We start from the raw sequence: 16,317 nt of genomic DNA, 5'->3' as shown, positions 1-16,317 counted from the left end.
AAAACTGGCTTTCTGTATTTGCTTTCAATTTATCAGTAATTAGTTAATAAAACCAAGCATTACATTAACCAAGCACTACTTAATGGCCCTCAGATTAGTTCTATTCAGACAAAAGTAGCATCAGACAGTAAGAGTTACTGCATTAAAAAATCTTATATACTACAACAACCATCAACGCAGGCGCCAAGCCGACAACCCAGTAGCATCTCTGTATCACGCTAGTAGTTGTCTGTAAGTATTGGCTTTTTTGTGGTGACAGTGATCACACTCTTCACACTTCTTAGTGCTCCCCGAAATCAGAGCACAGCAAAGAGCTGCTGGCCATCTTGCCTGGGACTTGTCCGGAAGAGGCAGATTACAGCTGGCTTGCCTAAGGGTGGCCAGCACTGATGGAGGAAGCTGGCTGAGCTCCAGATTTTCCAAGCCTGAAGCTCACTGGAGAGAGTTCCAGCTGGCTTTGCAAACTGTCCAGCTGCAGAAGGGCAAGCCTGTGTGGAATATAAATCCTTTCATACCAGCCAGTTTACAGTAGTCTAGGTTCTTTTAAAATGTGGAGAATTTGTTAGATGTTCCTTTCTTTTGACTTCTCTGTTTTACAAAGGGGTCAGATGTGGTGATACTTCTTCCAGTTATATTGAGGTATCTTGCAACATGGGAATTCTGTGTATGCTGTTTAGCATGCAATGTAGATTGCGTAAAGGAGACTTCAGTATTAAAATGTACGGTGTTAGTGGAGATGAAAGAAGAGACTATTTTATTTATCTGTTTTGTAAAGGATTGGAATCGTGTTCCAAAACTATGAAAAAGCCATGCTCTAAAGAGCTAGATAGTGCTGTTAGTACTGGTAACTACTTCTAGCTAGGGAAAAGGGGAATAATCTTAGGCTAGTATTTTATTGATGAGACACTAATGAGATAAGCCAGCAATCAATTTTTTAAATTGTTCTAAATGCAATGTTCAAAGTTTGTCTAAATTGTCATTTTTAGGGGGCAGGAGCTCTATATAGCCTCATATATGCAGAGGTTACCTGTCTTGTTCTGGGTGTTACAGCAGATAAAATTTCTATGAATAAGAGAGACGTTCTTTATTAAATGTGTTGAAGTTGCAAGTAGATTGATGAGTAACGGAGATCGATTATCACTTTATATATTGTGTTGACGCTGTATCGTAAGGAGAAAGTACTCCTGGAGGTTGAAGCCAATTACTGAATTTGATAAAGAAACAGTAAGAAATTCAAAGTGATCCATCTTAATTAAAAAAAAATTAATTATATGCAAAGCAATACAAAGATTTGTGCAGGTCTAGGATTAGGAAAGATGTATAGAAATACATCTGGACCGTTGTTGCTGCAGTAAATTGTGCATAGTGTCCAGAGGGGAGATTGCGCCATCTTCTAAGTTACGTTAGAATAGTATTTGCTAAAACTACTGACACTTTTCGAGGGACTATCATAGTGTTTGGAAGCTCCCAAAAGGTGAGATAGAGTAATGGAATTTGGAAACAAGATACAACAGCAGAATAAGCATTATGTTATATGGGGATGTTCTGCTTTGCTTTTTAATTCTCTACTGAAGCTTCTTCTGGCATCAGTTTTCTGTTGTTGAATGATCGCGATTTGTACACATTTTAGTCACTCATAAGAAATAATTTTCTTTTTGTTCTATATGCAAGGCAGCTTAGAAAAGAAAGAGTAGAAGACGGCTATTTGGGTAAAAGGAGTAGTTTCTATTAATGAACTAATAAAGATCTAGTCGCTGACTTGGACTTTGGTGTACAATAAAATTTAAATAAAAATGGCTGTCGAGCAGTAGACTTCTGGGATCCATTAACAGGAATGAAGCCTATAGTTGACAAATTGTATGACTATTTGAAATACAGGCTAGTAGTTTTCTGAGTTGTTATAATGGACTTTACTTTCAGAATTTTGTAGGCTGTACCTTAATACAAGGAAGATATTGGTAATGAATGCTGTTTGGAAACCAGTAACAAAAGATGGCAATTAAAGGACAGACTTGAAAGCAAAAACTAAAAGAAAAGCATAAGAGAATTAAACACGTGTAACTTGGTCAAACACTGACTAAAGGGGAGCATTTACAAATATTTTAAGGATTTAAACATCAAAGTATATTGATGAATTATTTAGAGTGGTCTAAGAGAGTATAAATATGACTAACAGGATATAATTAAGCAAAGTAGGGTTTAGGCAGGATATAAGGCAAAATATCCTTACAGTAAGACAGATTATTAGATGGTAGATCAGGCTTCCAAAGGCAGTGATGAAAAAGCCATCACTGTAAACATTCAAAATTAGTCCAGGTGGAACACTGTAGGAAGAATTGTGTAATAAATTGGGGAGCAGATGGGACAAGTGATCCGGTGGCTTTTGGTTTTATTTTCTTCATTGCTTCTTTGAAAACATATACTCAATGGAACAATATTGTTGTCATATTAACATTAAAAATTACGTCCTGAGTTTTTAAAAAGTCTGGGGTTTTTCTGTTTGGGAGGAAAAATAATTGCTTATGCAAATTTTGAGGCACTGGTGAAAAATTGTAACTGTTACTATTACAGCATGGTAAACAATAGTAAATATGAATTCTAGGCCCATAAAAGCATGAAGGTTTTAAGTTAATGCTGCCAGATTACATGATAGCTAAGGTTTGATATGACATTTATCTTCAGGAGTGAGTAGACTGATAAATCACAAGTGGCATAGCCACAAGTGAGTTAGCAAGTGTTTACTCATGAGTGAAGATAAATGTCATATCAGACCATAGCCATCCTGAATTTTGTACGTTTACAAGTGGCTTGTTTCTTCCTTCACAATACTTTTTAAAATTTAATTGAGAGAAAAATGCTTGGTAAAGGATGTATTTTCCAAATTTATTTTTATTTGCCATTCTTTGCAGAAGCTTCTATTTTCTATGCATTTGTTTTTGTTGCTGTATTTAATATGCTTAAGATTTTGGATCAGATGCTTTTGCTGCCAAGTGTGATTTATGTAAATTCAGTCAGGCTGATTTTGCAGCCCTTGTCAAGTAAGGGGAAGCATATCATTGGGACCCCATGCATCTGCTTTGGTAAAGGAGCATCTAGATTGTTGAGACTTGCAAAATCCTTGTCCTCAAAAACTTCAGCAGTGACTTCTAATCTAATTGTCCTAAAGGACTTTTCCTTTCAATAGTTTGTAGGTAGTAGCTTTCATTTTTATTTCGTATCTCCTGTTTAGGTAAAAGAAAGAGAACAGAAGTTACCGGTCCTTCTACTTTTAAACATTTTCTGTGCCTTGGCTGAATTCTTTCTCAGTCTGTTGTTGGTCATTTGTGTTGCTAATTATTGGTCTGTGTTCACATCTGTAATCTTTGTCCAGCAATAACATATATGGTAGAAGATTCACACCTGTCGTGGAATGATCATCACCTTTTGGCTTGAGGTTAGGACCAGAGAACACTATTACTTCATTCTCATACAGTTACTGAAGCTAAGCTTTTTGAAGAAGGGCCTTAAGAAAAATGAGTATTTCAGCTATCACCACTTTGTTATTCTGGTTATCAGCAGTGTGACTGTTAAATATCCTTTTTTTCATCTTCATAAATGTGCTTGTTTTGTGAAAGCACCTTTGTATAAACATCTCTTTACAGATGTGAAAATAAAGTGAACTTTAGAAATGGACAGAGTAGTAGTCTGAAGCATTCGTGAAGTCAGAGGAGGAGACAGATGGTCAATCAAAGTGACCATGACTAGTGGAGTGGAAAGATGACAGTTAAGCGAAGAAGTGGGAAGAGGAAATAAAAAAGAAGGAGAATACTTTCTGTTGTGAGAAATGTGTGTCTTATTTTGCAGAAAAATGTTATTTTATAGAAAAGAAATTTAGGTAACTTCTTAATGCCATGACTTTCCTGCTTCATTGTGTTCCCCGAAGAGCTCCGAAGTGCAGGAACCTAGGAGATGATTCTTCAACTTTTGACTGAGAGATTGAAGAGGAATAAGCTGGTATATGACAGTGCTTGCTGTCTTGGCACTGTATTGATCGTAATTTTGTTTGGTAATTTTGCTGTTTTCCAAACTCATTATGAAATCTAGGCCATGGCTAAATCGCATTAAATTTTTTCTATTTTCTGTGCCTTTGTTGTTATTGTTCTGCTGTTGTGCATGCTGTCTTCAGTGGTGGAAATAATTTAAATGGCTTTCCTTCTTTTTAGTGGAGATGGAATGATGAACAGTTTCTGTAAACTTTGAAGACTTTTATATTCTGTCTTGTTACCTTTTCTGACTCAGCACTTTTATAAGTTCATTGATATTATGGTTATGGGTGTAGTGGTAAAAGGTTGGAAAGGACTTCTGGGGGTATCTAGTCCAACCTCCTGCTTACAGGTTAGCATGTTGTCCAGGGCCTTGACCAGTCATGTTTTGAGTATCTTCAAGATGAGATTACAGAGCCTTTCTGGGCAACCTGTTCCAGTGTTTGTCAACCCTCATGGTAGATTTTTTTTTTCCTTATATTAAATTGAAATTTCCCATATTCCAACTTGTGCCTATTGTGTCACATCGTTCTGCTCTGCACCTCTGAGAGAGTTTGGCTCTATCTTCTCTACATCTTCCCATTAGGTGGTTGCAGGTAGCAATAAGGTCTCCCCTTTTCTGAAGGCTGAAGTAACATCTCTGACAACCTCAGTATACTAAGACATCCACTTCTGTATCAGTCTGGGTTAGTAAATAGGTGGTTATAAACTGATAGTTTGGGATTTGGCATCGATTAAGCATGTGAATAGATAACATTAGATGGGGTACACTCAATGTGTGTATTTTTAGACTGTGAGAAATATGAAATAATTTGGTTAAGTTAATCATCTCCCAGACTAGCTTGCTAGTACCTTGTTCATTGTCTACACTTCTCAGGCTAAGTTAAGGACATAATAGTAATGGTTATGCTGTTGGGAAAATAGGCAAGAGGATTTGAACAGTTTAAATTATTTTAATTGATGAAGGGTGGTTTAGATTGTTTATAAATTTTAATGCAGGGTCAATTACCTCTGATTCATCAGTTTTTACTATGTCCCTTGTTTGCCTGCAAAGAAGGTTACATGTTCTGTTTCAGAAACAAATTGCTAATGTTCATTCCTTAATCACTTCCAGATCTGAAGATTACATCTGTGTTGAAACGTATCCTAAAACTGTATAGAAACTGGAATTTAAGTTAGTGTAAAATGTTGCTCTGAGTTCAGGTGCAGTTGTTCCTTTTAGAGAGTACGTGTTTCTTGCTGATCGGTTTCTGTATGGAATTTAAGATGATGACTTTGGTCTGTGCCCCTTGGAAAAGTTTATTTCTCAATAATCTTCTACACTTCCAGCATTTTTACATACGTCCTAGTACAGTACTTGTTAAAGTACATTTTTTAATGTATTTGATAGTAAAGAAAATATTGCCATTATTTATGTCATCTTAAATGGTTAAATATTGTCCTATCTTCAATCGTGTTAGTGGCTCATTTTTTAGGGCATTCACATGAAAATATTAATCAGGTGAAACAGAACTTGATTCTGAACTGTAAAAGTTGCTTGCTTCACAGAGAAAAACATATAATTGCAGACGATTACTGTAATACCAGATAGCGATTCTATCCACAGGTCACACACATCTGCTTTTTGGCCTGGCTTCTGACTAGTTAAGGTACGGCTGCTTTTCTTCACTCTTCTCTGAAAAGTCATCCAATAAATTATTGTAAAAGTGGCAACATTCTCCTCCTTTTTTCATACCAATGCAGTCTTTTTTTTTTTCTGTGGGCTATTCTGTCTCCTTACTTACAAAAACACACTTGTACATGTTTCCTGTGCATCAAAATGCAGTCAAATTCAACTTTTTCCCTCATTTTCACTTCTATTTCTTTCCTGTTTTTAAGCATGGTAGCTACTTTATTCTTTCCCCTCCGACTGTCACTGTTTACTCACTGCCTGTCTTGACAAGTAAATTTACATCCATTTGCTCCATTTCTGTGCTTACTACAAATGCTCTGTTTTTCCTTCAGTGTCCATAGTTGAAGCTGAATCCTTAATCTTTTTTCCCTTTTCTCTTTCTGCAAGGTAGCTATTGCTAATACTTCTACATCCACAGTTTTATTATGACTTTTCGACTTTTAATATTTTAGGATATACAGAATGCACTTCCGTAACTTCAAAATGGCCCTATTTGTTTTTTGTCCAGACTATGTTACAGGTCTTGTTTCCTCATTACTTTTTTCTTGTTTGTAGTTTTCACCTCTCTTCCTTCCGATTTGGGAACCCTGGTTTCCTGCTGATGCAACAATTTCCTATTTGTTCCGTAGCCTCTTCATTCTCTACTTTTACATCTCATTTGAAAATACTGTTTCTCCTTTCCTTTTCTCCATAGCATACTTTGAAGTCAGAGATTTGGCCATTCATTATTCAGCTAAATAATATGGGTTTAGATACACTTTGTAAGAACAATGCTGGCTGGTGCTGAATAAAGGTGCAGTGGTTCCCGTTTGCTTCATGGAGCGATGTGTGGCGTGGCGTATTGTCTTTTAGGAGAGAATACTGCATCCTGTGGGTGTGAGACTGAGATGTGTAATTCAGAAACAGCAGACACATTATGCAATGGGAGTAACATAGTTGTGGCTGTGAAGAGCACATGATTTCTGAAGTTGTCATGCCTGAGTTGTGGTTGTAATCTTACTCGCAGCTATTTGCCCGTGTTTTGTTTTCAAACTTCATTTATGGATGATTTTTTTTCCCAGCTCTGCAGCATCTACATGTCTTGTTGAATCTTCTGTTCATTACATCTGTGCCTACCTTGTTCCTGATTTCATGAACATACGTTTTGCTGTTGCTTAGACATAACCCTTGCAGGTTTTTTCTTTTTGATTTGATTTGTTTATGGGTCCAATTCTAAGTTTCTAACCCAGTTTCAGTTTTGGGTAAGGACTTCAGAACTTGGCTTAGTAGGAAGTGAAACCTTGAGAATATCCAATTAACATTTAAAAGATGAATAGTGTATCATCACCACAAAGCATTGTTTTCTTTCTTGTGTATATCTGACTTTGGAACCCGTAATATTTTAGGATTTACTTTTAGTATATATTTTCTTTTAAAAAGCGTAGATATATAGTGAAAGGCCTAACGGTTGTAGGTGGATACCTGAAATTATTGCAGCATTTTCTTCTACAAAAATGCTTTTCTTCCTAGTAAAATTTCTGAAGACAAAAGCCTAAACTTAAATATTTACCTTATTACGTTGAAATATATTTTTGATGAAGGTTGTGACATATGACATTTGTATAGAATATTATTTGATTTTTTTTTAAAGCATAATGGCAAAATAGGTATATACACACACACACAACCACATGCATTACATGAATATGACTTTTGTCACTAGCTGGTTGTGCTTTTGGAGATCCACATGCTTATATTAGTAATTACAGGTATTAATATATTTACGTTGTGTGTGTTTGTGTATAAAGAGTATAATATAAGTATACTTTTTTTTAATAATAGCAGATTATCCAGACAACATCTGCTCAAACTGTGAAACGAAACCCTGCTTGCCAGACTACCCAGATTAGGATGCCAGTGGTAATAACTCAGACCATTAGACCACAAGGTATGGGTTTAAATGTTTTAGTGAGATTGTTACCTGTGTATGAATTTAATTGTAATTACAAACTAGTAGCATGGGAAAACTTACAGTGCTAACATTGGCAGGCTTGACATTTATTTTTTACTTCATACTGGCTGAGGAATGCATGTTTTCACTATGCAGTTTCAAGGTATTTCAGACCAACACAGTCAAATGTTTTGAAACAACCTTAGGACTAAATTCTCACATGATTAGCTCCTTACTCAGCAGTTTTTCATGGGAAGTTCTGAAAGAAGTCAGGAACTTGACTCTTACTGTCCTAAGCTCTAACTCTGGGCCAAGAAAGAAATTCTTCATTTTTTCCTGAAGCCTAGAGGATGCCTCAATTTAATCATCCTATTTTTAACTCTTACTCCTGAAGCGGAACATGATAGCCACGGTCTCTGCAGCTACAGAGGTCAAGGTAGGAGTCCTAGAGAAATTTCTCAACCCACATGATTTTTTTTGTTTTTTTCCCTGCCAGTATGTTTACTCTTTGGTGAGGTCAGACACTGACTGCAGCAACCTGACATGCCATGATTAGCCAGGGGAGCAAGAGGTGTGGTTTGTACACAACGTCCTCATCTGTCTGTGCACAAGTGGATTAATGTCTGGCTGATACATCCCACTTTTTAAGAGGATTCTTGAAGCCTTCTTACTTTCTAATAAATATCCATTTGTTTCTTTCCACCACTAGACCTGTTAGGTTCGGTTTTTATTTTTCCTGATTACGTGTCAGAATATGTTTTTGGATGTGGGCATTGAGATGATTGAGGGTTTGTAATGGAATACAGAGCTTGTCATCTTTAGGTATTGAATCAGAAATCAAACTAGTTTAAATGCACCTAAAAGCTATTGCTGCCTATTTGACTTTATTGCTTGGTCTTTTCTGTTCTCCTTGGGAAGAGAAAACATCAAAAACCCCAATAATCACAGTTAATAGCAGTTGATGTTCTACTTGCTCTGTTCTCTTCAGAGAATCCAAAGGTTGAATGGACATGGAGACCAAGCTGCCACTGTAATCCTGTAGGCTGTTTTTCCAAGTTAGGAAGAAATGCATTTACTTGGCATAAAAGGTATATTTGATAGCACTGATACTCATATCCTGAGTTTATTAACAGGGAAGGTATTCGGCATCTTATAGCATGAACTTTCACTTCTGACTAACGTGTATAAGAGTGAAGGCTGGTTTCGTTTCTTTACTTGTTCAGTCTCTAAGTTGTGAATGCCAACAGTGTGCCAAGAATTTGCATGATACTGGCATCTGTCTTTTAACCATTGGATTCAGAATACAAATTTATTCATGATAGCCATTGATCAGCCAATGAAATACAACTTAACTGGCACTTTGGCTTAAGGAAGACAACAGTTCATAAAGGTCAATCAGTTCATGTAAAGCCCTGCTTTCAGGTGAGCTTATTCGTATTTACAAGTTTGCTTAAGCCCAACACTGTATTGTTTTAATTGCACAGACACAGCAAACAGAATAGAAATTTAGAAAATGTCTCCTTGTAAAACTGTTCATCCTGCAGCCCACATCTAGGGAAAAGTCTGTCTGTGTGCTTGCAGCTCTAAGAAGTGCTGCTATGGCATACTGTCAGATACCAGTTTATTTTGATCTTGATATATTGTTAAAACTTTCAACTGTAAACACCAGTATAATGATATTTTATACTGGCTTAGGTATTCCTGTAGAAGGAGGTAAGATACTGGAGTAGGATGTGGTCTATACAGAAAATTACAGTAGTATAATTTTGTGGAGTGTGACTTTTTAAGGATAGTTACACCAAAACTGACCTGACTTCCAGAGTGGTGCATTTTCCTTCTCAGATAGGAGTGAATCTCCTAGTGTAATGTATCTTCACATTAATATTAATGCATCCATGTGAACAGACTGTAATGCTTTTTAAAACAGTAGTATAGATAAAGTTGGCAGGCTTTAAGGACTTTTATATTAATAAAATTACTTCCACCAGGGGAAGTAACACTACAGTTATTGCATGAAAAATTCACACTCCTTTATCAAAGCACTTATCAGTATAATAATTAGGTGAATTGCATCTTATGGATTGGGGAATTGAGGCAAAGAATAAAATAATTAGCCAGATCATTCATTGCAGCTATTTAAGCTGTGCAGAAATACAACTAGGAATTTATAAGCTCCTAAATTTGGGCTTATTTCTCTAGATCATGCTACTTAAAATTTGAAACGAGGACCCAGTGGTGAAAGACTCTGTATGTCATTACCAATCCCATACCATCTAGGCCCACAGGTGATTTTAATTTTCAAAATATGCCCTGCCTCATAATATAAATTGCTGGTTTAGCCATATTTTGTGTCTAACTGCTTAATCATGCACATTTGTGATTTAAACCAGAAAACTTGTATGTCATCCCAAAACTTATATTTACTTTGCCAGATCCATTTGAGTAGAATTACATATACATGGGGTGAAAGAAAGTGAGACTTAATTTTTCCATATCCAGTGTAGACATACTCTTCCTGAGACCAAGAAGTTAACTACTCTGTTGCTGTTCCTTCTTGGGTTTGTTTTTTTTTTTTAATCAAAAGTTACCATTTGTAGAAGACAAACCATTGATACTAGTTCTAAAGGAATATAATACTAATTCTGGAGGAGTGCCACTGTTAACTTAATTTTGCCATTGCAATAATTTTCAAGGTTAACACACTTTTAATCTTCTAGGTATTAACTGTAGAAAGCAGAGATCTGCTAATTTTTATTATTGTATTATTTCTTTCCTTCCTGTTCACTTAGTAGAAAACCTTTCAATTAGTTCATCTGAAATAGATAAATGAATTGTCTGATCCATGAACTAATGCTATCTGTGGCATCTCATGGACCTTTAATATTCTGATGACAAAATATTTTTGTTCCTCAGGCTTGGAGCCTGAAGTCCTAAATCTTGTTTTGTATTTGCTACTGTTGAGAGTCCACGCAACGGTTTATTTATACAGATGGAAGAACTGAACGAACACTGTCAAATTAGTTTCACTTTAAGATCGTATGTTGAAGTTGATGAAGGCTTCAAAATAAAAAAAGTAATGCTGGACTCATTCAAAGCTAACACTTTTGGTTTAGCAAAGAAGTGTTCTTAAAAGGATTTGTTGGGTTAGTTGTGTTTCAGGTTTTTATAACGCATGAAGGAAAAAGAATGTAACTCCACTAAAGTTCATACCATGCCATTTATATGCCATTGAGTCATAGATGTGCAGGAATAACTTTCATGTACTTCTCAAAGTCTCAAACACTATGTGTATGTAACGCTCAATAAAATTGAGTGATATACAAGAAAAAGGTGAGATCTTTTAAGTCAAGTAGGCATGAATTAATTATTTTCACATGCCAAAACACAGGTGGGATTAATGGAAACAGAAAATATAACCCAGGTAAATATGTATTTAAGCAGTAAAGGAGGACTTACTCCAAAAGTTTCATTTGTGAATGCTTTTTCAGTTGCATACTGATACAGTGTTTTTAATAATAATACAGGTCTGTTGATTTACTAATTAGTAACATAAATTTCTAATTATTTTTATGAGATTTTTCCAAAAGTCAGACAGGAATTAATACCCATTTTTTAATTTACTGTCACAAGAAGCTGAATGTCCACCACAATTCGGCTCATTTAGAAAGCCCAGTTTTACTATTACATATAGACTTGTAAAGTCTAGATACAGATCTGAATAACTTCTAACTCATAGTTTTCAAAATAAAGAAGTAAAAGACAACCTTTATGAGGGGGTTATGTCACATTTTACAATAGTGTTTTCTCTTTTACATACAGTATAAAACATTTTAACCTATTTAAAATAATGTTTTCAACTCTGAAAATACATTTTCACTGCAACAAAGAACAATGACTGCATAAAAAATGTAAAAGGCATAGTTAATAACCTGAGTGACTGTGACTTAAAGCATCTATATTAAGAACACTTCAAATTCTGCTTCTTCATTCTGTGCAGATTATCTAGAAAAGTGGTTTACTGGCAATTGCAAACACACTTACAGCCATTATGTGTATTATAACCAGTTATGGCCGATGGTTTTCAGTTCTGGAATCTTCAGTATTCTGTAAATATTGAACAAACTGTAATGTTAATATAAATTTTGTATTTTTTAAGTTGTTCTTCTTCAGCAGTGTAATCTTTAAAAATAATAACTTCCTTTGTTTGCAATTTACAGACAGTTAAATTTAATTCCTGGACAGAAGGTTCTTTGATGTAAATTGTCTAAGACAGCTCATAATAACATTGCTTGGTGTTTTTCAGGCACAGTAGGGAAGGCACCAACAATACAAGCCAGCAAAAGTCCTGGGGGCTTTGGTGTTCAGGTCTCTGCAAATCAGAAAAACAAGCTGAATGACCCTGGAGGTGGTTCTTTCAGGTAAAAAAATAAAAAAATAAAATAAAAAAAATGCAGGGGGGTGGTTGGTGGGGGATCCTAAATACAAAATAGAATTTAGAATTGGCTTAACACCAGAGGGCAGTGTTTTACAATAATTCCTGCCTTTTCTTACTGTGATTGGATGACAATTTTGTTACTTAGTTCTATTTTAAAAAAAGGGAGGGGGTCATGACATGTCTTGAGGATTTTTCTCTAAATGCACTTTTTAATGTTTAGTAAAGCCTTCAATTCTGTGGATTGAAGTGGATAAAACTTCTGGTAAATGGAATTATGTGCATGAAGTTTTAAAGAAATACATGGTTGGGTTTATGTATTTGGATTCTAATGTTCATATGGAATGTATCTTGCTGAGAAGATATTAATTGTGACAAGGCATCCTGTCGATAGGCTTCTGCAGCTAAGGTGCAGCTATCCCCTCATCAGCATAGAGAAAATAACTGTATGGTTTTGGTAGGGGGGTTTGGGTTTGGGTTTTTTTGTGTGTGTATAGGATTGTTGTTGTTGGTTTTAAATAGAAGGCTGTATCTATTCTTCACGTGCTTACTTAGGTAGCAGAGTTTGGTGCATTCTGTGGGTCCCTGTAGTAGTAATCAGGTGCTGCAGAGGTTTAACACAGTAGCATTGACGCATTGAGCTGCTATACCAGTTCTTTCGTACTTCAAACTTTTATTTTATATATAATTTGGATGTTTTTACTTTTTGAAGTGAAAAGCTAATCTTATATTTACTGCATTTTGCTTTTGCTACCATAACTTTAATTTTTTTCCACTGATGAAAGTACATTTTATTTGTATTTAAACATTTTCTTTCTTTTGTTAAATGACAAAATATTCCTAGATTTTCATTTTTGTATTCTGGAATTCTTATGTTGCTCTGACATCATCAAACCAGTAATTAATTTTCAGGCTTAAGCTTTTGCAGGTGAAGTAAAAGAGAATTTGTAGCTCTTTGAAATATCTCTGCTTTGAGGCATGTCAGTATTGCAACTAATAGTGGTAGTACTTAGTATTAATCTAGAAGCAAAATAATTCAATTTTTTATTTTCCAACGCTTTTGCTTCCCACTGAGTATTTAAATGATTTAAAATGTCTGTTGGGTTCAATTGTACTGTCTTAATAAGTATTTTTTATGTTTGTAAGCAACATGAGCATTTATTCTTCGTTAGTATAGCTTTCAATTTTACATACACCAAAAGGGACAGCATTTTTTCAACTGGATGTTGTAAACTGTGCCAGGATTGATTCTTGCATTCACTTAGTTTATACATAGAATATATTAGGTTAGCTGGAATTGTTAATTTTCCCTTGGGGAGAAGCAAATGCTCAAGGCACTGATTGATAAATCAATAAATCTTTAGTGAGTTTGGTAAATAAGCTGTCAAGGGTGTATGTCATTTTTTCTCTAGAGAACAAATTTTAGTCAGAATGAATGTGTTTGTTTCCTTGCATTGTTTTCTCCTTCAAAATAGTAAGACACAAAGCTGCATTTAAATAAGTCTATAAAATTGCAAGGATTTATTAAACAGCAGCAAAGATCAAGCTTTTTCTTCATATCTTAACAAAGAATTCAGTTGTTTGCATATTTGCATTTCAACCCCTAACCTCTCCTGAGGACAAATAGATGTCTGACTATTAAGCCTAAAGGCACAGAGCTGGAAATCTGTATTAATCCTCTGAATGCTGACTAGTTTTCCTCAACATTCCCAGCATGTGTGAAGAATGTGTTTTTAGCCAGAAGGCAAACTGGCATCTAAAGCAAAGCAAGAATTTTGAAAAATAGTTGTGTTATGTATAAATTTATTTTGCCCTTAGTGTTTTATTATTGCATATTTGTTTCGTTATTTTATATTCCACTTTCTTTAAAATAACTTACTTGAGCTTTTCACTCTTGTGAGCAAAGTGTGGGTCACTAGAAATGGAAATGTGAACTTTGTTATTTTCAGTTTCTTCTATTCTGGACTGTGAGAAATACAGGAAGGCATTACATAAAAGACGTAGCAATTAGGAGTTTTGCGAATTACAGCTTAGCCTTTAATTTCAGCATTTATTAAGTAACTGTAAGACTGCTTACATGAGTTCACTGGTTATTATAGTAGCTGTTCTATGATGCAGAGTTTTCAACCCAAGACGTCTGCAATGTAAAGTTGTTGTATTCATGAAATCTTATGTCACCTTTTTTGGTATTAGAATTTATTGTTGCTAAATTTTTCAGAGAGAACTACAGACAACTCCATTTAGTTGACTAATGTTAATACCTAAGGATGGGAATTTAAATTCCATTTTTTGTAATTTTTTCTTTCTTTGTTTTACAGTAGAGATCCAGACTTACATTTGTACCATAATAGTCCAGCTAGAGTTTTCTGTAGTCGGGAGAGATGAAGCAGGCGACCTACTGAAGTCTGCTAGGGGCCTACGTATTTGTCTACAACTGCTGTGTACATCATCATCTAGTTTGGTAACTTCAGAGCTCCCACTAACATAATCTACCACTGATGACAGTGAAAGTACCAGACTCTCAAAGTAATTATTACCCATAGTTCAGAGTGTGGCCAATATAAAGAATGAGTGGAAACATTTGTTCCCCCTGATACTGAGTCAGAATATTTTCAGTTGGGAGGGACCTTGGGAGGTCAACTAGTCCAACTTCTGGCTCAGAGTAGTTTGGTTAGATCAGGGACTTGCCCAGTTCAACATATCTCCAAAGATGGAGATACATGTTTGTACTTTCCTATTATCGTATCACTTCCTAACTGTATTGAGTAAGGCTTAGCGGCATTGCATGTAAAATGGGGCGAGAAGTGGACATATCCTTAATGTGCGTGGTGACGATAAGTTTGCCATAGTGTACCAGCTAGCCAGATACTCCTTCCTTTTCACAGCAACCTTCCTTTTCACAGCAACCTTACTTTTCTGAAACAGTACTTCAAAGTTATATATAACATCTTGGAGCCTGGTGGTATCAGGTTTTATACAGCCAATGTGATGGGATCAGAATCAGTTCTATGAAGTGACTGAGATTATTTGAAGCTTATCTTAGTATTTGTATTTTACTCTGCTGACTGGCGACATTTTAAAGTAGAGTCTACCACCTGGGAATAAAAAATTTGATTTCAGACCTCTTTTGCCTAGCCAAAAGAATCTGTTGCCTGTTGTTTTATTTTTATTTTTAAAAACAGACATTTAATAACATAGTTCTGGCAAAATGCCTCAAAATGCATGACGTTACATCTAATAATGTGCAAAGCAGCCTGTCCTTTAAGGAGAGATAGAAAGCTAATGTAGGTGTTAAGTGGATTAACTTCAGAGTTTTCATCTCAAAATAGTATATGAGGTAAAACCTTAAGCTTCAAGTTTCTTTGTTTTTCCAAATAAATATTTCAAGCTATAAGGTGATGGTGTATTTTTTCCGTATTTTTCAAAATAAAGAAAAATAGTGACCACAAATGTGGTATGTTCTGTCATTTCTTTTTGCTTATCAGTGAGAAGGTCCAACACAGACCATGAATGAATTGTATGACAAAGCTGTATTGGGAAGAAATTTCAAATCAAAGCTTTAAAGTCAGAATAAACATTATAATAAATTTGTATAAGTGGAATTTATGCCATTATAAAATGTAATGTAGTAGTGTCTGTTACTGTAATTTCAGATCACTGTTTATATCCAATGTATTGTTGTTGATCTCTGATCTTGTGATCCATGGAATTTGTAGATTTGCTCGGTGTTTTGCATACGTGTAGGGACTTTGCCCTAACAACATGAAATTCCAATTTTGAGAGAGAGGGCAATCAGTAGTATAACGTTGTCTCAGTTGCTTTATGTATTCTTATAGCTTATTTGGGAGTGTTTCAGTATTGCAGATTTGGACATCACTGGCTCAAATCTTACAAAGTGCACAAGAAAGAAAAACATTATGCAATCATGCAGTTAAGATTTGTCCATAAAGAAAATGCTACCAGACTTCTATAATGGCTTGTCTTAGTTTAAACAAAAATCTTTGAAGCATGTTATGGACAACTGTGCTAATACTTTTTCTTTCTTATTTTCAAATAAGTTTGGGGGTTTTTTGTGATTGCATGAGTGTTTTTAATGAAGAGGAGAGGGAGAGGTGTTACAAGAGGAAGAATTGAACTCTTAGACTACTTTAAGGTGTAGCTTGTGTTTGGAAAGAGTTTGAGAACCCATGCTGTCGTCTTAAAAATAGCGTGCAGGTTGGAATGTTAGATTTATCCCACAAGACTCAGAATTTAATTCAGT

The 16,317-nt window shown here is 35.3% G+C and overlaps 1 protein-coding gene across 1 annotated transcript in view; it reads left to right on the top strand.

Moving 5' to 3' along the window:
- The window catches only part of LOC132318239 (transcription initiation factor TFIID subunit 4-like), a 145,934-nt gene that overhangs the window by 26,606 nt on the left and 103,011 nt on the right, over positions 1–16,317 (top strand). The window contains exons 8-9 of the mRNA XM_059824933.1: positions 7,516–7,621; positions 11,928–12,042. Of these exons, the coding sequence (XP_059680916.1) occupies positions 7,516–7,621; positions 11,928–12,042 (221 nt within the window). The remainder of the gene's footprint in view (positions 1–7,515; positions 7,622–11,927; positions 12,043–16,317) is intronic.

The sequence above is a fragment of the Gavia stellata genome, chromosome 15, assembly GCF_030936135.1.
Source record: "Gavia stellata isolate bGavSte3 chromosome 15, bGavSte3.hap2, whole genome shotgun sequence".
NCBI classification, from domain to species: Eukaryota; Metazoa; Chordata; class Aves; order Gaviiformes; family Gaviidae; genus Gavia; species Gavia stellata.
Note: the sequence above shows the minus strand (reverse complement) of the source record. Positions and strands in the feature narration are given on the sequence as shown.